The following is a 22,199-nucleotide window of genomic DNA, read 5'->3' as shown; positions in this document are numbered from 1 at the left end:
TGGGTGAGCTCCACGTGATTTAATTGCTTGTCCAACGGAGATGCTGGGCTGGCGTCGGCAGTGGCACATGGGCACAGGTGGGGTCCCTGGGGTGACAGGGATGCGGGAGACAGCTGCATCCCTGGACCAGCTCTTCCCCCGGACCAGCTGCCGGCCAAGCACTCACAGCCAGATGCGGTGATGCTGGTGGGAGGCCAGGGCTGTCGGTGCAGCTGTACAAACAGCAAGTTTAAGGATTTAAGGTAAGTAAAGATTTGGGAATGTGGGGAAACGGCGAGATGTCCCTCTTGGATACAGAACGCGTAATGCTAAGGTGCAAGAGGAGCAGGTGGGGCAGAGAAATGAGGTGGTTTTGTGCTCTTAATGTTTGTTAGCAGATAAATTATTGTTACAGTTTTTTTATGGAGAGATATATTATTACTTTGTGGAAGGCATTGGTCACTTGTGCCAGCACCTCCAACGGGGCCAGGGGGCTGCGGGCAGGTGGCACCGGGTGGCTGGTGCCATGGTGTGGCTGGGGAGGGCACGGTGTCCCGCGGGAAAGCATCCCCCAGCCCCGTTCCGTCGTCAGAGCCGCTCAAGGTACACAAGCTACGATTGACTGGGGAAAAAAAAAATAAATGACCATTTCAGAAAAAACTTGCAATGATTTTCTGTTTTTCTAACCCATGAGGGTATAGTATGGATTGAAAGATGTACCTTTTTTTTTTTCCCTTTTTTTTTAACAGAAATGTCCTTCTGGGTTTGTGAGCAGCTGCAGAGCAGGTAAGAGCCACTGTAGTCTGAAATGATGGAGGGAGTTTGAGGAAGAAATAAAAAGAAAATAACAACAAACAAAGAAATACCTAGCAGCCAGCTGGCTGCCCAGCTCTGTCACCTGGAGCTGTAAGACTGGGAATTTAACATCGCATTAAAGTGACTGTGGATTGCAGCAGGGATGAGGCAGGCACAGACTGTGGCAGGATTTGCCAGGCTCGGAGCGGTTCCCTGCAAATCCTTGGTTTTGCCCTTGCTTTGCAGGGTGCGAGGGACAGGGTGCGGGTGCTTGCCCACCCCACCCACGGGTTTCAAAGCTGCGAGCACCCTTCAGCAGCGGGGAGTGCAGCAGGGCTGTGGGTGCAACACCAGTCCAGGCATGGGTCTTGCCTCTCAGCGGTTCTAGCAGGTGCTGTGGGACCATGATGGGTGTCCTGGGCCACCACCTGTCCCTGGTGAGGGGGAAACTGGTGTCATCGTCTCTACCAGGGCTGGTTGCACCAGGGCGAGCAGAGGGGGCTTGTTCCCTGCAGCCCACAGGTGCCCTGGGCTGGGAGATGTACCTCCTTGGTGGCTTTGTTCCTCCCAGACCTGTTTTTTCCCTGGCAGTGGAAGCCAGTATGCCTGGGCTGCAGGAACCTGACCCCGCTGCACGGCTGCTGCATCCTCTTGCACATCAGCTGCATCCCTGCTGCAGCGTGCTGCGATGCTGCCATCATGTGAGCAGTCCCCGAGCCGCATCTGGGCCTGGAGCCAGCAGCGTCGCAGCTGCCGAAGCCAGCGCAGGGGACACAGCAGCCGCCTCGGTGACACTGTGCCCATGGCCGGAGGCTCACGTGGCCAGTGGGGTACCCAAAGTCAACGACCCCCTGCAGCGCTCCCGGCTGGAGACCAGACCTCTTGGTGCCTTAGAGGCACGGAAAGGGCCAGACGAGCGAGGCCAGGCGGTTTGTCAGACCAGGCGTGTTTGGTTTCGGTCTGGCTGGCGGTGTTTCTGCACTTTGCACCCAGGATGTCGTTGCGCAGTCACACGCGCGTTTCCCCGGTGAGGACTTTTGACCAAGAAAGAAAAATGTCACGGCTCCATGCCCGGCATGGGGTGTTGTGCCGGGGCAGCCAGGGTACCCTGTGGAGGGGGGCACCAGGGGTCTGCTGCGCTCCTTCACCAGTGGGCAAGCGAGCTGTGCTCGCCCTGACGTTGTCTTCCAGCGCCGTTCCAACCGGAGCCGCGCACTAATAACCTGTAGATCAGGAGCGTGGTTGGAGGCTGCAGCAGGGGCGAGTCCCGGGGAGGTTTCCTGCCTCGGTGCTGACTCACCCCCCGCTTTAGGCAGGTTACCTCACCTCCCTGAGCTCTGCTTGGCACGAAGGAGCTCAACCTGCATACCCTAACTCCTGACTAAATCATCACGGCAGTTGGTGGAGTTAGATGCGGTCGGGCACAGGCTGTGGGTGATGGGGGCCACAAACGGTGGCATCTCCCTGAGTGCTGGTGACCAGGGCCGCTGCTGAGGCTGCTGGTTTGTTCCTTAGGATTGCTGGAAAATCTGGAAATGTTCCTGTCGTTTATTCACCTGGTTTCAGTGTTTTCCTTGAAGGTGTCTTCTGCTCCTACTGCTTGGTGTGTCCAAAGCCCATGTTGGAAATGCCTTTCTGAGTCCTCGCCCACGTAGCCCAGGGGATGCCTGTGAGCATCCCTCACCGCCAGCATCCTGCGTGGCCCCTGGGACATCCCGCTCCGCTGAGCATGCAATGTCCCTGCAACTTTCCCCCGTGTCAGCCTCTGTCCTTGGCTTCCCACCGCCCCAACCCGATGCAGCTGTGACACCAGCAGCAGCACGGACCAAGTTGCCCCGCTCCATCCGACTGGGACACTGAAGCTGCCATCAGGACCCATATCCAGAGCATAAGGTTTCCTTGGAGTTTTATCATTGCTGGTGAGTGGTTTCCCAGCAGTTCCCTGTTCTCTCGGGCACAAGCCATCACTTGCCATCTGCTCCTAATTTTGCAAAGCCACGTTAAACCTTCGCTCAGATCTTTTAAATATCTGGCCATGCAACACCACTGTAGCTCTTCTCTTCCAGCCCTGGTATCCTCAAGCCCTGGAAATCATATTCCCGAGCCCTCTCGTCCTGATCCAGCTGTTCCCTTCCCGATGGTACAAGCCAGGACGCAGAAGCCCGAAGGACAATGAAGAAGTTCCTCACCCCACCTCTTGTCCATTGCACTGGTGGCAAGGGGAGGGCTCTGCCCAGCCAAGCTGTACTTTGGCAAGGCAGGGCTAAGCCAGAGCATCACAGGGGAGATGCAGCAGCCCCCAGGCCGGCGCCAGGAGGAAGCAGCAGGTTACTTATTACTCTTGTTATTAATACAGCAGCTGTATTTACAGTTTTCCAGGTTGCAGACATGGTGTGCACTTGAAATGACAGATGGCGACCTGGCATGGCGGTTAGACTGGTTGTACTGGAACCACGGTCCTCTGGCACCACATCACGGCACCCCCCGGGGATGCCCCACTGCCTCTGTAGCCAGCTTCTCGCCTCGCTGGGGAGATGCTTGCAGGAAGCGCAGGGTTGTGCCAGGTAGGAGCATGCAGAAAGCATAGAACCACAGAGCGGTTTGGGTGGGAAGGGACCGCACAGAGCACCCAGCTGCAGCCCCTGCCGTGGGCAGGGACCCCTCCCCCCAGCCCCGGCTGCTCCCAGCCCCGTCCAGCCTGGCCTTGGGCACTGCCAGGGATGGGGCACCCACAGCTGCTCTGGGCAGCCCGTGCTGGCGCCTCGTCGCCCTCACCGGGAGCAGTTTCTTCCCAAGATCCAACCTCAGTCTCCCCTCTTTCAGCTTAAAGCCGTTCCGGCCTTGCCCTGTCACCACGTGCCCTCGTACAAAGCCCCCTCCTGCTTTCTCGTAGCCCCTTTATGTACCGGGAGGTGCCCCAAGGCCCCCCCGGCGCCGTCTCTCCCCCAGGCTGAGCAGCCCCAGCCCCCTCAGCCTGGCTCCGCAGCAGGGGGGCTCCAGCCCCTGGGTCACCTTCATGGTGATCCTGCCTCCCAGGCAGCTGCTTTTCCTCTTCCCCCCCCCCCCCCCCCCCCCCACTTGCACAGCAGATTCCAGCCCCCAGCCCCGGCAGGTGGTCTCTACATCGGGCTCTAGAAACCAAGGCATGGGGAAGAGAGATACCAGTATAGACCAGCACACATTGGCTGGGAGCTGGGAGCCGGGATCTGAGGGAGCCCATCACCAAGCAGGCTGGGGACAGATTGTCATACCAGGGGCAAAGCTGGGGCTCCACCGTGTCCATGTCCCCACGGGAAACCTTGGGAAAGCTCGCCTGGGCTGGAGCGCTGGGAACTGGGTACTGGGCTTCGACTGGGAGCAGGCAGCCGTGGCACGGCCACCGAAGCCAGTTTGTCAGTGCAGATGGTACCTGGCAAGTACTGTGCTCGTGTTTACCTGCACGCCAGCAGCGTGGCAAGCAAGGAGCCTGGCACTGGGAAGGGGCTGGAGGCAGCTGAGGGCAGGTTTGCCTGTGGCACGGCGGGGGTCGCCACCGCAGGGGCTTCTGCTCCTGCTCTGAGCAATGGGGCAGCAGTTCCGTTAACGCAGCCCAAGAAGGATTGTTTCATCAGTATTCGGGCTGCCCCGGGACCCCCTGGATTGTTCTCCCGTGCTGGTTGCCGGTGCAGTTTTGCAGGCCACGCGAAGAAATTCACCGTCCCCAGTGGCCAGCCTCTTGTGGAGGGGTGCGAGTGCCTGGGGCAAGGCTGGCCCCCAGCCCAGGGTGGGGGGAACCAAACCTCCCCCCTCCTGAAAGGCTGCTCTGTCAAGGGAAGGGGTGCCTCGGGGGCTGTGGCATCAGGGAGACCAACGGAGTAGGAACCTCAGCATCCTCTGCAGCCCCCCATGTGTTCTACTTCTAGTGCTAATTAACTGGAAAATACAACTCTCTGTATTAATATACACATGCAATGTGGTGGCTCTGCTGCCCCAACTCAGATGGATGGGCTTTGCTTCTTTCAGGATGAGCCGTCTGGCTGCAGGTGTCCAGGAGCGGTGTGTCACCCAGAGCCGTGGGTTCGGCTTGCTGTTGGAAAAGTTTGAGGAATCCCGGGATGTGGCTGCGCTCTGGGCTGGGCTGGGCAGTGATGATTTTTACGTACATGTCGAGCACCTTTGAGCTACACAAAGCAAGGGAAGACTGTTGGTGAGCAATTTCTGCCGCTACGGCAGGGTAACATGAGTCCCTGGCATCTCTGCAAGTACCAAGGCATCAAAAGCCCCACTGAAAGGCCCTTTTGTTGCCTGCTGGTGGCTCCTGGTGGGGCGCCTCTTTCCTCCTTGGTACTCCTGTGCAAAGTCTCTATCTGGCATATTTGGCTGAACACCCCAGAGAGGTACCAGCTCACCCCAGACCAGGCAATGAGTTTTTGCAAGGGGGGGATTCAAGCAACCCCTAGATAAATACCTGTGCCAGAATGGCTGCTGGAGCTAGAAAGGCAAATGAGCCTCAGAAATGTCTGTAAAAGCATTAGCCTGCAGCAAAGCGCGGGGCAGAGGGAGGCAGGTGTGTTTGCATCCCATGCTCAGCCCTCTGAGGGGTGCGAGTGACTCCCTGGAATGGAAGGACGGGCAAACCAGCCAGCTCGGCAGCGCCAGGGCGAAATCTGCTCCAAAGGGAACAACTGAGCAAAGGGAGAGACCAGACGGCTCGAGCATACCGATGCACAAACGTGCAGCTGCCTCCAGCTCCCCTGGCCCCCACTGCTGTGGAAAAGGCTGTTTCCAGCCAATATTCAGCTTTGCAGAGCCAGAAAAGTGGGAACATGAGGAGCGGCTTGATGAATGTCCCCTCTGTGCTCACAGTCCCCAGGGCCCCTCTGCCAAGTGGGTGACCTTGCTGGGGCTGGGCTCTCCCCACAGCATCGGTGACAGTCATTGCGTGAAGTGCATTTTCCCCCTGCTTTCTTGTAGCCAGCCTGCAGGGAAAACTACTCCCTGCCATAGCTACTCGCTGCCGGAGCTGCTTGAGAAAACAGGTTTGTGTTTGAGACAGGAAGGTGCTGCAGAGAGTGGAGGGCATTTGCATGAGCAGGTGGCCAAGCCTGAAAATGCAAAACAAACAGTACGAAGGAAAAAAACCCTCATACGCAGATATATTTAGTAAGGTGTTTTGGTTTTGGGTTTTTTTTTTGGGGGGGGGCGTGGATTATAGCGCAGCTTTTGAACTTTGATTAGAGAAGGAAGGTATCTGAGCAGGGAAGGGCAGCGCTGCTGTGCACTGGGAGGAGGAGCTGGGGCAGGTGAGTCAGTGGAAAATACCATCAGCTCGATGTGGGATCCTGCTGGAGAAATACAGGGAAACGGGGGGTTTCCACCCAGTACCCCAAGCACCGGTGCCCCCGAGGCAGGGCCATGGCTCGCTGAGTCACACGAGGGGATGTGGCAAGTTGTGTTGGGCCCATGATGGCTTTTGCCTTTGCAAGGACTTGCAGGCCCTAAGGGACAGGAGAAACTGCAGCGGCTGGTCCAGCAAGCATAGCAAGCCGGCTTTTTCACTCATGGCTGGGAAAAACCCACCCTGAGTGTCATCTCCAACTGGAGTCCTTGGTGGTGTTTAGTAGTATGGCTGGGTGCAAGAAGGACCTGGAAAAACACGTCCCAGTCGCTGCTGGGGAGAAGTAACATGGGACACAGCATTAATTGCGATGGGGTTTGCCGAAAGTCAACTGCAGCCTGCGCCGATGCCTTGGGCATCGTCTGTAAGCAGTTGTGTGTGCGTTGCATGGGAAGGTTGCTCAGCTGCATCATCGATAGACACGGCAAGAAGCAGGGGTTCCCGGCCCCGTGCGTAACTGTGGCTGTTAATTGTTCGTTAGTAATGGTCCCACCAAAGGGGGGGCAGGAGCCGGCGGGTCGGTCCCTGCGGTTCAGCCTAGAAACCACAGGACAGTCTGGCTGTGAGGCCAAAGCGTGTGGCCAGCAGCCCCAGTAAGGGCAGCCGGTCCCGGAATGGCTCTTTCCAGGGAGCAGGTGGTTAATTGGGAGTGTTTATAGAGGGCAGTGGCCCATAAAAGAGCTTTGCAGGCTCCTTGGCGGCACCAGCCCGGCTTTGGGGGGGGAGCTTTGCCCTGTTGAATGGAGCGTTGAGCCCGAGCAGTTGTAGTTCCTCAAACTGGGGCTTCTGCAAACAGAAAGGGCTCTGCTCGTCCCAACCAGCCAGTTTCAGAACACAGATCCCTCGCAAACTGGTTTTCAAACCAGAAACGGGGGCTGTGATGCTTGGAGTGCCACACGGACCCTGCTCAGAGCGGGTGACGCAACCTGTAACCCCAAATGTGACCCGCACCCAGGACCAGCTTTGGGAAAACACAAAACTTTGATATATTGCAGGAGGGAGCATAGGAATTGCAGCAAGTAGGTGCTGCAGGGGCGGCCGCTGGGATTCAGGGACCCCTGGGAAGCAGGTGGGCTGGAGTCCATCCCCTTCACGCCTGGATGCTCAGCTGGCGTGGGAAAAGGAACAAAATTTGCCGGGTTGCTGTGGTAGTGCATGCCTTTCCCGAGGGAGTGCGTTGCTGCTGGAAGCACAGACCTTCTGGAGAAGGGGAACCAGACCCAGCCTCCACCTTGTCCCGGCCTCCCATTACAATATATGGACAGAACCCGCAGCGTCAGAGCGGGGATGGAGGTGAGCGCATTGGTGGTGGGCAGGATGAGGCTGGCCGGTCTTGCACGGTGCAAAGGGATCCAGAGAGCAAATGCTCCCCTGCCTGCTCCCCGTGCCCCCTTGCTTCCTCCCCATGGGCTCTGTGTGGTGGCATGTGGGGTGGCACTGCCGCAGACCCCAGGGTCAGGCAGATGCATGGCTGGACACGCAGCCTGCCCATACACCGACACTGCCTGTGCCCCCAGCCCACCTGCCTGCACCCCCACCCTGCCCGCCGGCACCCCCAGCCCCTGTCTGTGCCCCCAGCCCACCTGCCTGCACCCCCACCCTGCCCCTGCCTGTGCCCCCAGCCCTTGCTTGTGCCCCCAGACCACCTGCCTGCACCCCCAGCCCCTGCCTGACTGCACCCCCAGCCCCTGCCTGCACCCCCACCCTGCCCGTCGGCACCCCCAGCCCCTGCCTGCACCCCCGCCCTGCCCGCCTGCGCCCCCAGCCCCTGCCCGCACCCCCAGCCCGGCCGGGGTCCCCGCTGGCCTCGGGCGCCCCGTCGCCGGTTGCCTCTCCGCCCCGTGGCCGGTTGGCAGCGGCCGCCCCGCGCTGGGCCGGGCCCCGCCAGCGCCGCCCCGGGAGGGCAGGGCGGGCAGGGCGGCCCCGGGACCGGCACGGCAGGACCGGCACGGCCCGGACCGGCACCGCGGGGACCGGCCCGGGAGCGACCCGCCGCCGCCGGCGGGAGGTACGTGGGGCCGGAGCGGGGCGGCATCGGAGCGCTGCGACCCGCCGTGCCCGGGCAGCGCGGGGGGAGCCGGGAGGGCTGGGCTCGGTCCCGTCGTACCGGGGACGGGGACGGGGACTGGGGCGGGGGGGGGCTCGGTCCCGCCGTACCGGGGACGGGGACTGGGGGGGCTCGGTCCCGCCGTACCGGGGACCAGGGACGGGATCGGGGGGGCTCGGTCCCGTCGTACCGGAGACGGGGACTGGGGGGACTCGGTCCCGCCGTACCGGGGACGGGGACGGGGACTGGGGCGGGGGGGGCTCGGTCCCGCCGTACCGGGGACCAGGGACGGGATCGGGGGGGCTCGGTCCCGCCGTACCGGGGACGGGGACTGGGGGGGCTCGGTCCCGCCGTACCGGGGACCAGGGACGGGATCGGGGGGGCTCGGTCCCGTCGTACCGGAGACGGGGACTGGGGGGACTCGGTCCCGCCGTACCGGGGACGGGGACGGGGACTGGGGCGGGGGGGGGCTCGGTCCCGCCGTACCGGGGACCAGGGACGGGATCGGGGGGGCTCGGTCCCGCCGTACCGGGGACGGGGACTGGGGGGGCTCGGTCCCGCCGTACCGGGGACCAGGGACGGGATCGGGGGGGCTCGGTCCCGTCGTACCGGAGACGGGGACTGGGGGGACTCGGTCCCGCCGTACCGGGGACGGGGACGGGGACTGGGGCGGGGGGGGGCTCGGTCCCGCCGTACCGGGGACCAGGGACGGGATCGGGGGGGCTCGGTCCCGTCGTACCGGAGACGGGGACTGGGGGGGCTCGGTCCCGCCGTACCGGGGACCAGGGACGGGATCGGGGGGGCTCGGTCCCGTCGTACCGGAGACGGGGACTGGGGGGGCTCGGTCCCGCCGTACCGGGGACGGGGACTGGGGCGGGGGGGGCTCGGTCCCGCTGTACCGGGGACCAGGGGGAGCTCGGTCCCGCCGTAACGGGGACTGGGGCGGGAGGGGCTCGGTCCCGCTGTACCGGGGACCAGGGGGGGCTCGGTCCCGCCGTACCGGGGACGGAGACTGGGGCGGGGGGGGGGCTCGGTCCCGCCGTACCGGGGACCAGGGACGGGACCAGGGGGAGCTCAGACCCAGGACCAGGGCCGGGAGCGGGGCAGGCTCGGTACCGCGAGGGGACCCGGCTGGGCTTTGCCCTGCGGTGTCCGCACCCCCCCTGCACCGGGCTGGAACCCACCGGCCGGGGGGGTAGGGGGGCGTGGGAGCAGGGGACCCCCAGCTCATGAAGGCAAACCCACCCACGTGGGGAAGTGTACCCACCATGGGGTGTGGGGCAGCGGGTGCTAGAAGCTTAGGGCAGTGGGGTTCGGGGGCTGGCAGTGTCCTGGGGGTCACCCATTTGTGACACGTGGGCTTGGGGCACCTCGAGGTGGCCCTTGCAGGAGCGGGGTGAAGGGGAGCCCTCCTGCTGGGGTCTTCTCACCCCCTCACCAAACCCACCCGTGCCCTTGCAGCTGGCTCACGTATCGCGAGCCTGTTGCTGGAAGACGTCAGTCCCGGGCAGGTGGAAGGGACGGCGTGTGCACGAGTGTTTGGAAAGCAAACAAAGATGGAGAGAAGGAAACTTATGCAGGGTGCAGGGTGCACAGTGCACCGGTCCGTGGCATTTCGGTTCTTCCTATCGTGCCGTCGCCACAAAAGGAGCATCCCAGAGCTCTGAAGGGCTCTGGCAAACCTGCCAACATGTCCAAGGTGTTGGTTTAGAGAGGAATCCCACCACCAAAGGAAGTCACCAGCTGTGGCAGGGGTTTGGCAGCCGGTGCAGCCGTGGCCCCCGTTGTGTGGTTAGTCACCCTCCGGGAGCACCGGCTCGGCACGTGCCCTCCTGGTTTTGGGATACGGGCCGTGACCGTCACCGTTGCGTTAGGCAGCTCCTGTCTCTGCCTGCTGTGATGATTCATATCTCGAGGGGCACAGGGAGAACCGCCGGCTCCCTGGGTTGGGAAGGCAAGGTCAGGTGGGGGGCCCCAACGGGTGGGAGTTTTCCAGGGACTGTGAGTTTTGGTAGCCCAGTGGGAGTTTTTGTAGCCCAGTGGTGGGGAGAGGGCAAAGTCTGCCAGCCCCTCTCACCATGGTCTCTGTCACAGCCCCGCACCGGGGGTGCTGGGGGGTGGTTAAATAGCTCCAGACCATGCCTGGGTGGTTGTTCCTTTCCAAGCCAGCTCTGCGTGTTTGCATGTGCCGGGCACCATCCCAGCGTGTGTCTTCCCTGCATTGACTTAAAAACGGGCTGTTGGGGGAATCACCGTACCACCGGGTGTCCGGTGCCTTGCTGCCACGGAGGCTGCCTGCGCGGGAGCCCCCCGTTGAGGGTCCCTCAGGCCCTGCTGCATCTCCCCGCGTCTGCCATCAGCAGCCTGTCCCAGCGCAGTTGTCGCAGGGATGGTGGTGGTGGATTTTTGGAGGTGATGCGGTGGGGGCGAGCGGCGCTGAGCCCGGTGCGGCTGGGTTTGTTGGGAAGCGTGGCTGTGTGAGCAGAAAGGAGAAGCTCTGCGAGCACGTCCTGTGTGAGGCGGGATGCCCTCGGCTCTGTGTGGTGGAGCCTGGGTGGGAGGAAGCCTCACTGGGAAGAGTGGTCCCAGTGCAGCTGCTGGGGGCTTTTGGGCTCCTTAAAGCTCTGCTGGTGCAGAGCTTGGCCGCTGTCGATGGGATGCTGCAGCACTGCATCCCTCTGTGCCATAGCCAAGTATCCCGCGGCCATCCAAGGCCCTGGATGCCTTGGCGTGACAGCCAGAAAGGAAAACCTGCCAGGTGGCGACGAGGAATTTGTGGGTGTGGGGCCGGTGAACCCAGCCCTAGTCCAAAATGACTCGGAATTATGTGAGATGCCTGTGATTTTATCTACGGGTAATTACACGGGTGGGAAAATCCTCAGGAAGGGAAGCGCCTGGGGAAGGAGGAACGTTTGGTCGTGGGTGCCCTGCAGACGGCCGAGTGCTGGTGACGCTCAGCGCCACGGTGGTGCCATCGGGTGCTGCCCACAGCCGTGCTCCCACGGGGATGCCGGGAGGCCGGGGCCAGGCCGGGCTGTCTGCCAGAGCTCGGGAGCAGGGATCCCTCTGGCAGCCCAGGTACGTGTCTGTCTCCCAAACGCTGCTCAATGTGGTTTTTTGTTCCTGGCTGAAACTGGTGCTGGGGCTCTGCTGAAGCAGCCGAGTACCTGGTGAGTTGCACAGGTAGTGCGCAGCCACATAATCCCCCGGCAGACTTGCACCCCTATCAAAATACCTGTGTCTGCCTCGCCGAACACTGCTGCTTTGTGCCTGGCCGCCGTGCGTCACTCGGCTGCCTGGCTGGCTCCATCCCTCCCCCTGCATCACCCCCTCTCCCTTTCTGCCCCGGCAGCTCCTCTCTGCCACCTGCCACAGGTTTGGTTTGTGGGTCTTGCTCGTCGGAGGAGGCGGTTGGGAAGGTGTGGGGAGAGGCGATACTGCATCAGGGTACAGGGTGATGAGCCATGTTGCTGAGAATCCAGGGTGAGGATGAGGAAGGCAGCACGCATGAGGCCGATGGCAGCGCAGTGTGGCGGGATAGTCGTTTGCAGCGGGGGGAACTCAGGCTCTGGGGGCTCCTGTGGCATGACAGGAGCTGCTTAGAGCACCCCAGGAGGGCCGGGAAGCATGCCAAGGCAGCAGGAATGCCGGACTCGGCTTTGGAAGACGTCAGAAGGGCAGATGGTTAACGTCTACCGGCACTGGAAGGCTCTGGAGGAGTGTGTGTTATCTGGCACGGAGTCGGAGTGAGGTCACAGACCAAAAACCCTAGGAAGGCTGCCGGGAGGAAACAGATGAGGAAAACCTAAAAAAAGAAACCAATCACAAAGGTGCAAAGTGGAGTCAAAAGGAAAGCAGGAAGGAGACACAGTCAAAGCGCTGGGATTTTCCCAGGCCGGTGTGCTTTCCTGGGCTGGCGCTTCAACTCCCTTTTCTAGCCTAAAGAGGGGCAGCACCCCAAACCCCCAGCTCTGGTGTAGCAGTGCCTGGCCCGGAGCTGTTAGGCTGGCACTAGCTGCACGTGTGAGCCGGGCTCAGGATAAGCCATGGGATGCTGTTCCCGCAGCGCACTTGCCGACCCCCATGACCTGCCAGCACAGTCTCGGTGGCTGCAGCAGCATCATCCCCGGGAAGGAATGGGTAATGTCCTTAAGCATCAATTTAAAAGGACTCTTTGCCCGAGTCCATTTACCAGGTTGCAATAAGCGCTGCTCTGATGGCCATAATGAAATTATGGGGAGAAAAAAGAGTCTGGAAGGCAACGTCTCGTACCTTGATGGCAAAGTTCAAGCTGACGGCTGTCTGCTGCATGGTGATGATGATGGCTCAGGGTACAGTTACCGTGGCTGGTGTGATCTGTGCCCTTCGGAAACTGGTGGTCACTGTGGCCAGAGTGACAAAGGACATAGCAGGGGCAGATGCCTTCAGCTTGAAAACGGCTGGGCATCGTGTTATGGGAAGGAGGCATCTGCAAGCCTCGTCACTGTTATTCTGCAGCCATCAGTGTGGCTGTGGTGGCCGTGGCAGGCGGCCGGGTGGATTGCAGCATCCTGAGCCCGGGAGCGGGCTGGGCAGCCTCTGCTTTCCTGTGACACCCTTGTTTTGCAGGAAGCACCAGCGCCCCTGGGCTCCCTTCTGGGTGGGCTGGCAGCACAGCTGGAGAGGGGGGAGCACCCGGTGCGGAGCTTTACGCAGACACTGCTGCTCGCCTGGTACTGTCTGCAAGAGTGTGACTGAGGAGGAGGTGTTAAAACTGAAATTGAAGATAAAAAGATGGTGAAATAGCCCTTAAAACCTCTGTAGGGCATGTCACAAGCCATGAATGCGGGTGCATTCTTGTGCAGTCTGGCAGGGCGTGTAAGCAGCATGATGTGGAACAGACCCAGTGGTCTACGTGGGGCTTTCTCCTTGTGTCTCTCCATTCCCTGCTCTAAAACAGGCTGCGGGTTTGTCCAACTGAACGGGAGCTGGCCCCAGCAGCAGCAATGCTGCTTTTCCCAGCTCAGCTTGGTATCTCCAGCTATTTCTCTTCCTGCTTTCCCCGCTGAGGCAGGGGGGGTTCCCCGCATCCCCTGGGCTGCACCTGGCCCAAAACATCCCTGCTGCTGTGGCAGGTGTAATGTGGGCAGTGGGAAGGGTCAAAAAAAAAAAGAGAAAATACAACCCAGGTCCCAACCCATTGTTTTTTAGACTTTGCATAGAGTTTTGTGTTGCTGGTGGGTGGAAACCTTGTGTAACGCAGACTCCATGCAAGGTTGCTGCCAGGCAGGAGAGAGCTGGTGAGGACATGTGACGGTCACCAATTAGCAGGGGAGGTGGTTAATGAGAAGGCTGTCTGGGCATAGAGTGAAGATGGTGGTTGCGCTGTGAAGGGTCTGGGGGGCTGGCTGCCCCCTGAGACTGGGAAGCTTTGCCCCAGCTCTGATCCTCTCGCCCGACCTGGGGCCGGGGCCAAACCCCCGGGAGGTGTAAAGCTCTGGAGGTGCCCACGCACAAGTAGCTGATCTCTGGGATGGAGGATTGCTGGTGGAAGGAGCTGGAGGAACTCGTGGCTCTAACTTGGGAAGCGCTGGGTGCTGATCTGCCACCAGCCCTGGAAGCAGCTGGGGAAGAGGGGGAGCTGTGGCTCCGGTCGTTATATTTATTTCCTCCCCAAATTTTCCATAAAATTAGCCTTGTACTAATCTGGACTGGTGCTGGAGTTGGATGTTGGTTTTTGGAGGCAGGCTCCAAACTCAGGTGGCTTCATGGCGGCGTGCTGCCAGCCACACATCGTGCCCAGAGTCCTCCTCGGGAGCAAGGAAGGCTTGGGCTCCGCCTGCACGAGCTCGGCCCGTGCCCGGTGGCTGTATCGGGGTTTGACCCCGTTCCCAGAACTGCAGACTCATCTCTCGTGATCCCGTGACAGAGGTGCTTCTGCCAGAGCGCGAGCGGGAAGGTGATGTCATGCGAGGGGAAAGATCCAAAGGTTGCGGAGGGCAGGGGAGGGTGGGTGCCACCGTGGGCAGCGGCGGGTGTCACGCTTCCTCATGAGTCACCCCCTGGGACTGGCGTTGCACTGGGAGCACTGGGATGTGGAGTGTGAACCAGGGCTGACTCCGCCAGGCATCTGTGTCCCCATAGTGGAACCACTGGGGCAGGGGGCTGGTGTCTCCCACAGGGGGGGAGATGCTACCTGCTGCCGCCTGTGCCTAAAGCCTTCAGGGCACCTCCGTGCATGTTGGCATGTGGTGCTGGAGAAGGGCTTGTCCCCAGCCCTCCCGTGCCAAATTAACAGTTGGAAAACGTCCTAAGAGAAGTCACAAAGTGCCTGGTGGCTCTGGCAGCTGCAGGGAGCTGGGGAGAGGTGCGGGAAGGCTGGCCGAGCGCGGAGGAGGTGTGGTTGCTCCCAGCTTGGCAGCTGCGTCGGTGGAGATTAATGATTCGGAGATCCTGGTGTAAATCATTGCCAGCGCTCTGCATGGCTCGGGGGGGAAGGTGGGCCTGGCTGCTGGGAAGGCACCGTGCCATGGGTGGAGGGGAGGGGATGTGGGCAGCTTTGGGGCTGGAACGCTCGCCCACTGCTCGCCTGCCTGGTGGAGGTGTGAGGTTGCTGATGGGAGCCACGGCTCCGGCGAGCTGGGGGGCAGGAGGAGAGAGCTCACGCGTCTAACAGTGTAAGGATGGCGAGTAAGGGTCGGGGGCTTGGGGGCTGCACGGCCAGAGAGCATGGTAGAACCATTGTGGTAAATAGGGGAGAAACCATGGAGGAGAATCCCTTAAGGATTATTAAACCGGTGCAAGACAGAGCCAGGAATTTCTCCGCTGCTGGATCTGGGCGACCGTGCTGCTCCTCGCAGCCCGCCCAGGGCAGCCGCAGCAGGAGCCACCTTGGAGATACCGGCCACAGTGACATTTTTGGGTGATCACTGGTCGATTTGGGGCTTCCCTAAACCCTCAGGTTGTGGCACCCTTTTGCCATGTGAGCTGTGTCCACTTCAGCATCTCTCCGGGGATGCCCATCTCTCCAGGGATGCCCATCTCTCTGGGAACGCTGGACCCTAGACAGAGCGAGCAGCAGCTGACGTCAGGGCACTGGGGTTATTGCTAAAGCAGCGAGTGCACTCTGGAAAGCCAGGAGGAGAGCTAATTCAATGGAGAGACAGACTTGTCTGTCAAGTCTCCTGCTTTAATGTGATTGCCCGGGCTGCAGCGTAGCTCAGCGAGGGATCTGCGTAAAACTTTCAGGCACAGAGATGATGTAGAAGCTTAAATCCTGCCTGCTTCCAAGGCTGAGGTGTCTGAGGGAAGACGGAGAGCTTCGGAACAGGCATGGAGGTTTAGATGCCACAGTAAATGCTACCAGCCCTGCGTGTTTTCTGTGCCCACCGTGCGTGCCGTGCAATTTTTCTTCCCTAGAGCCATCGCAGCACTTTGTAAGTGAAATCTTGGGGGGCTGATGTCGTTTGTGAAATGCCTTGCCTGGTAGTGTGAGGATGGGAGCTCATGTGGATAAACAGGGCAGGAGAAAACCCCGCTGCCGCCGGTGTAGCGGAGTCTGGAAGACCCTAAGTGAGAAGCAAGGGGGTTGATAAGTCCGAGCCGGGGGTCAGTAGCAGCAGTAAAGGTGACACAGTGCACACTGGTGTGGCTTTGTCGTACGAAGGGGCTCCGGTCTGTTAGCAGGGTTTTGGAAGAGGCATCTCGCTCTCGTTGGAGGTCTTGGGCAGGGAGAGCAAGGGTCTGGTTTGAGTGCTGCCACCTCATGCGTGGAAACAAGCGGGAGAAGTGCTGGTGGGGGAAGGTGTCCTGGACCGGGGGTCTCTCTGTGCTCTGAGGAGCTGTTTGGGAAGCACGGGATGCAGGCAGCGCGTGGCCTGCCAGGGCTGGGCAGGGCCCCTGTGTGTGTGTCAACGCTCCCAGCGCACTTGGTGCCAGGTGGGCAGGGTGGGCCGGGCCCCCAAGGCTGCAGGCAGCCGAAGAGCAGAGGCTCTGTGTGGGAGGGCAGCGGCCGCAGGCTCGGAAGCGCTGGGGTAGGATGGGCTGCCGAGCATCATCGCTCTCGGGACGTTGGCGAGCAACTTTGGGATGTAGCTTTTGCCACATCCTCGGCAGCTGCTGACGAGCACCGAATCAAAGCTGGGGGCAGGGTAAGGGGCGCAGGGGGTGCCTTCACCCAGGGGCAGCCGGCAGCAGGGCTGGCACATGCCCCTGCCTGCTGGCAGCTCCTTCACCCAGTAACCCCGGACAGGCGGCGGGAGCCAAGGCTTTGCCTGCCTGCATCCACCGATGGGGGGCCAGGGCTGTGGCTGCAGGGGCTGGGGCGTCCCTCGGTGCGTCTCCCAGGGGTGCTGGGGCACAGGTGGCGAACGGGCTGCTATGAGGGAGTTGCTCTGCAGATTTCACCTCTCCTCGCCAGGCTTGCGTGCGTGTCTTTTCCTGCACGCAGCTGGAGCTGGTCTGTTTTCTGGGAATGCTGGTTTCCTCTGGCTGTTGACCCTGTAAACTCAGCTTGCACTTGAGCTAAGCAAGCGAACGTGAGGGTTGGGACCATCGAGTTGGGCAGCCGGGCTGGAGGGTGAGGGCGTGCACGGAGGCAACACGCAGCAGCAGCGTATGCGAGGGCGGCTTCTAGCATGGGTGAGTGTCAAGAAGCCAGGGCTGGGGAGGAAAGGAGAAAACCCTGGCACATTTGCGCAGCCACACATGTAAACCAAGGAGGCTGCAAAGGAGGCTCGCTGGGGTGCTGGCGGGGGAGCTTTGCTGCAGGAGTCCGAGTTACTCGCCCGTGATGCGCAGGAGGGGGTTGTCCTCGCAGCTGCCATCTTCGCAAGCGGAGGCTGGGGAGGCGAGTGGCCAGGAGACGCGGTTCCGCTTGTTTATTTTCAGAAAGCAAGCACGTCTGGTCCTGGCAACTTGGCAAGCGCAGACATCCAGGCGAGGAGGAGGAGTTCCCACCCATGGCCCGGTGGCTCGGGAGCAGCAGTGCTGGGACAGCCCCGAGCGTGCCACGGTCTGTGGGATGCGGCCAGGGGACTCGCCGCCAGTGTGGGATGCTCGTGGTGGGCGAGTGCTGGCCAGAAGCAAGCCAGGGGCTCACCGAGGGGTCGCAGCCACAGCAACCCTCGCCGGCAGCGCTTGGGGGAAGCAGCAGGGCTGGCTGAGCTGGGAGAGCAGCAGTTTTGCTTTCTCTTCTCCGGGCAGGAAGGCGTCGCAGGGCAGGCAGCCAGCACTGCCAGCAGCTCTGCTCCCTCGTGAGCAGAGGGAAAGGAGAAGTCGTACAGCTAGAGGTTTGTTCCTGAGCTTTTCCGGGTTTCTTTGCGTTAACAACGGCTGGTTGTCAAAAGCAGCCAGCTCTGTAAAGCATGGAGCGTTTCTCAAATCAGTGAAAGTTGTTTGGATGGCTTTTTTTTTTTTTTTTTTTTTACTGCTTTGTCAGTTCATGGGCTCCTAAGGACAGTCAGCCGAAGCTCTTAGCAAATATTAGTGATTTGATTCTTTTCTAAAGTTGGTGGATATTAAAGCCAATAAAGCAGCAAAGGGTCGCAATGAGCGTGGCCCATGAGGCTCCTGCTGCTGGCTGTGGCGTGCCGCCTGCTGTGCTCCCTGCAGGCACCGTGGAATTACATTTCTATTACATTTCTAGCAGTAGCTGGCTAAAATGCTGTTATTGTGGCCACCAAAGCAGTAGCTGCCTAGCCTTGGCATCTCACCGCGCACTAACCATCGCTTTCCATCTCTTCCCAGAGCTTGCCACCTAGCCGGGGAGGGGACCACCCACATGCGAGCCGGAGCGCAGCCCCCGCCAGCCGAGCCATGCTGTAAGGGGGGGGCAGCCCGGCCGGCCGGCCAGCAGCGGGAGTGATGGCCCAGTCTCGGACCAACGGCTCACACTACGCCCTGACGGCCATAGGGCTGGGGATGCTGGTCCTCGGCATCATCATGGCCGTCTGGAACCTTGTCCCCGGCTTCGGCCCCGACAGCAAGCCCACCACCCACGCCGCCAACAGCAGCAAGCCAGACCGCGGCTCCGGAGGCATTTTGAAGAGCAAGACCTTCTCGGTGGCATACGTGTTGGTGGGGGCGGGTGTGCTGCTGCTGCTGCTCTCCATCTGCTTGAATATCCGGGACAAGAAGAGGCAAAGCGAAGACATCGTCCGTGTGCAACACCAAGTGCCTGCGGAGCCGTCGCCCCAGGAGGACAGGTGAGCCCCCCTGGGGAGCCAGGGAGCAGGGTCCAGCAGGGGGATGGAGCCACAGGCTGCGTGTGGCACACAAGGTAAGGTCAGCAGCAAGGAGAGCACGGCTGATAGCAGCGTGTGCTGCACTATAGGTGAGCAGGTGCCACGGCTGGGCGTTCAGCAGCATGGCAGGGATCGGGAGGGAATGGCTCCAGCGATACCGATGGGGTGCAGGGGGCACGGAGCACTGTTTGTGTGTACGCTGGGCTCCCGATGGAGCTGTGGCCAAGCCAAGACATGCCACTCCTGATGTCGCCGGCACCCAGGCAGCGTGCCGAGAGGAAACACCGGGGGTGGTGGTTAATGGTTAACACCAAGGAGCAAGGAACAGGCTCGCTGGGAGCCAGGCAAGGGGCCACCGAGGGCGAGGAGTGGGAGGCGCAGGACCTGTGGTCTCCTGGGTGCAGCTGAGGAGTGGGAGGCGCAGGACCTGTGGTCTCCTGGGTGCAGCTGAGGTGCCCAAGTCGCCTTGCGGCTGTGTAGGTGGTGGCTGGAAATGGAGTTTAGACCCGGTGAAAGTCTGCAGGGCTCTCCTGTTTGCTTGGGGAGCTCCAGCGCGCAGAGCAAAGGCTGCTGCCACGGCAGGCATGGTCTGAACAAGGACAGGGTGCAGGAGCCCCCCGCCACCTCGCAGCACACCCAGGGTAGGCTGTGCCTGGGCAGAGGGAGGCAGGGGGGCACTGGGACAATGTGGGCTGCGAGGTGGCAGGAGGAGGTGATGGCCTTGCTGGCTGCTGCCCAGGGATACTGTGGGGCAGAGCAGCCGACGGTGGCTGCAGAGAATTACTTTGTGTGCAGATCCCCCCAGAAAGCCATGTTTCCCTGTTCGATTGCAGAGGTAACGTCCTAATGCAAAAAAACCCACCAAATGTATGTGCACAGGCACCTGTGGCTTGGACAGTAATGTACTGCAGAGCTGAATCTCTGCAGAAAAGCTCGGGGTAGGTTCCCAACCTGAAAGACATCCCAATGGCAAAGGCAGAGGGAGGTGACATCCCTTTTGGACAAATTTTGACTGATGGTCGAGCAGGGAGGAGAGGAATTGGTGTTCTGCCGAGGGAGGAAATCGCTGCTGTGCAATAGAAAAAGCGGTTTTGTGGGCAAAGGAAGGAATGGTCAAGGGTGGATGGACATCACAGGGAAACAAAAATGTGTCTGAATATAGGTGGGGTTGGGATCTGTTCTGGCACACAAACCAGAACAGGTATGTAATAGGGAAGGTCAAATTTGCTAAGGTTTGGGGGTGGTATTCTCTCCTCTTCTCCCCTGCCTGCAGCAAAGCTGAAACGATGAAACTGAGTGAATTGATGTGCTACTGAGACCCTTAATTTTTTCCCCTTTAGTCAAGAAGAGGATGAAGACACATCTTCCCAGTACTATGTCCCCAGCTACGAGGAGGTGATGAACACGGGCTACTCTGAGCCCAGAGACTCAGACAGGAGCAACAGGATCAGCGTCTCCCTGCCCTCCTACGAGTCGCTGACGGGGCTCGATGAAAGCACACAGCCACCGGGAGCCACCGGCGCAGAGCCCAGCACGGAGCGGCCACCCAGCCGGCACAGCTCGCGCCTCAGCAAGCGCCTGAAGCCACTGAAGGTCCGGAGGATCAAGTCGGAGAAGCTGCACCTGAAGGACATCAGGTTAAACCTGGCACAGGGGAACAGCACCATCCCTATCACGATAGAGCCCCTGACCCCCCCACCCAAGTACGAGGACATCCAGAAAGGACCAGAGAGCCAGCAAATTACTTAAAAAAAAAAAGAAGAGGGAAAAAAAAAAAAGAAAAAGAAAGAAAACAAAAGAGGAATCTGTGATGCTGCTGGGCTTGTTTTGGTTTTGGTTTTAAAAGCAACCACACGAAGAGGGGCTCGGTCGGTGGGTGCAGAATGCAGCCAGGGCTCCCTGACTGCACTGCAGAGGACACGCTAGGTGCATAGTGCTGCGGCACGGGGACAGGACAAGATTTCCTTGGGACGGGGTTTTACAGGAGGATGTGGGGAAAGAAACCTGAATGCCAATAGATCTGCTGCTCTGAAGTAAATGAAGGCTGGAAGTACCAAAAGTGTAATTTGTGGTGTGTTACAGAAGGACCACCCGATGTATCTTCCCCTCTCCTCTCCCCCCTGCCCCTACCCAGACTTTTCCAAGCCACCAACCTGATAAGGAACGAGGATTTTTCAAGTGGAAGAGGGAAACATTCCTTTTCTTGGTTTTGTTTTGGGGGTTTTCTTTTCCCTGGTGTCTTTTCTTTCTAAGGGAAACGGCATTGCCAGAGTAGCGCTGCAGCTCTGCCCCGCTCCCGTCTGGGGCTGGGATGGTGGCCCAGGGCCAGCCCCGACTCCTGCTGAGGTCTGTGCTTGCTGGTGGGAAGCAGCCTGGAACGGGTGTTCCTGAGGGAGACATGGATTTCATGCCTTGGTTGCTTTCTCTGCTGCGTTTTGTGCTCAGCTGTGAAGGGACGGTGCGGTTGAGACAAGGGGTCCAACCCCGGGGGGGTAGGAGCTGAGAGCACTGCTGCTGAGGCATGCTATGCAAGCAGACCTGTTCTAAATAAATATTTTGTACATTGTGTGTGTGTGTGTGCGCTCATGCGTGGTCAGCCCTTGCTGCGGTTTGCAAGCCGGAGCGGTCTGTGATCGGTTGGCTGTGTTAGGGTGGATGTCGCTCCACGCTCCACGAGCATCCCGGCCACGCGCCGCCTCCCGGGCTTCCAGCTAAGTGGACGATGGAAAAGCTGTTGGCATAGTCAGCCATGGGCCCCCTGCGCTGCTCTGAGTTCGGACACTGTGGGTGGAGAGCGGAATCTCCCACAGATGTGCAGCAGCTGTCGGCATGGCCTGTCGGGTGGAGGTTGGTGCGGTGGGATGCTCGAGGTAAGGTAGGAGAGGAGTGTGCGTGGCCGAAACAAAGACGAGATGCTGGCCCCAATGTGCATAACCATGTCTCTTGTTCGTTATCATTTCATATTGCATCTCTTAATTTCTGTTGTTGTGTCACAGGAATTTCACCTTGCTGTGCCCCAGGGCATGACCTTAGGTGGGCAATATAACATCATTAAGGGACTCCCTTACTGAAGGGTGGGAAGAAAAGAGCAGAAGAATATTGGCCAGATGGAGGGATTTGGGGCTGGGGGTCCCATGTGGTTCCTGTTGCTGGTGAGGGGTTGGAAAGGTGGTGCAGCTCCTTGGAAGTTGTGTCCCAGGCACGTGTGCCCCTAAGAGCCTGCCAGCAGCGGGAGGGAAGGCATGGGGGGGAGGGGGGGGCTTTCTCCCCGGTGATGAAACGCAGCCCTTGCAGTTGTCCTAGAAGGTCTGGGTTAACAAAGCGAAGCTCTTTGAGCAGTTGGGAGCCGAGGCTCCATTGAGCTTCTCTGCCAGAAAGTCCCATTCCATGAAACAGCCTGGCAAAAGCAGCATCTTTTCCAACATCCCATGTAGGAAAAGAGCTGAAAACCCGAAGTGCTGTGACTAATGCAGTAATTATGCCCCAAATGCCCGGATGGCTAATGAGCATCTCCGGCAACTTGCATGCTTGTCCTTTGACGGTGTTTGGAAGGCTGAGGGAGGCAGGGAGTGCTGAGACATGCGAGTGCTCCCAAAGTTGTGACCATCACTGTCCCAGGACGGCTCATCCCTGTGGCACTGCAGTATGTTGTAATGGAATGGTTGTTCCTGAAGGCCAGTGGGATGGCTCATCAAAAGCATCATTTGAATGTGAAAATGAGATGTGGTTTGGGGGCTGGGCTGGGCTTGTTTCAAGCCAGTCGATGCCTCTTTGCGAT

At 60.1% G+C, this 22,199-nt stretch overlaps 1 protein-coding gene across 4 annotated transcripts; it reads left to right on the top strand.

Annotated features, from left to right (window-relative positions):
- Nucleotides 1–5,970: 5,970 nt before the first annotated feature.
- TMEM51 (transmembrane protein 51) lies at nucleotides 5,971–20,987 on the top strand. Of its 4 annotated transcripts, none has more exons than XM_055800664.1 (3): nucleotides 5,971–6,056; nucleotides 17,925–18,382; nucleotides 19,762–20,987. In XM_055800664.1, exons 2-3 carry the CDS (start codon nucleotides 18,042–18,044, stop codon nucleotides 20,168–20,170), a joined length of 750 nt encoding a protein of 249 aa, XP_055656639.1. In that variant the 5' UTR covers nucleotides 5,971–6,056; nucleotides 17,925–18,041; the 3' UTR covers nucleotides 20,171–20,987. The 4 variants fall into 4 exon arrangements, with proteins under 4 accessions (XP_055656639.1, XP_055656636.1, XP_055656638.1 ...); XM_055800661.1 differs by lacking the exon at nucleotides 5,971–6,056 and adding an exon at nucleotides 6,687–7,444; XM_055800663.1 differs by lacking the exon at nucleotides 5,971–6,056 and adding an exon at nucleotides 8,053–8,159.
- Nucleotides 20,988–22,199: the final 1,212 nt, after the last annotated feature.

The sequence above is a fragment of the Falco peregrinus genome, chromosome 3 (assembly GCF_023634155.1).
Source record: "Falco peregrinus isolate bFalPer1 chromosome 3, bFalPer1.pri, whole genome shotgun sequence".
In the NCBI taxonomy this organism is placed as follows: Eukaryota; Metazoa; Chordata; class Aves; order Falconiformes; family Falconidae; genus Falco; species Falco peregrinus.
This window is presented reverse-complemented; position numbering and strand designations above follow the sequence as displayed.

Coding starts and splice junctions, on each gene's coding strand:
- TMEM51 (XM_055800664.1), top strand. CDS start 18,042: ATGGCCCAGTCTCGGACCAACGGCTCACACTACGCCCTGACGGCCATA. Junction 18,383..19,761: donor CCGTCGCCCCAGGAGGACAG/GTGAGCCCCCCT, acceptor TTTCCCCTTTAG/TCAAGAAGAGGATGAAGACA.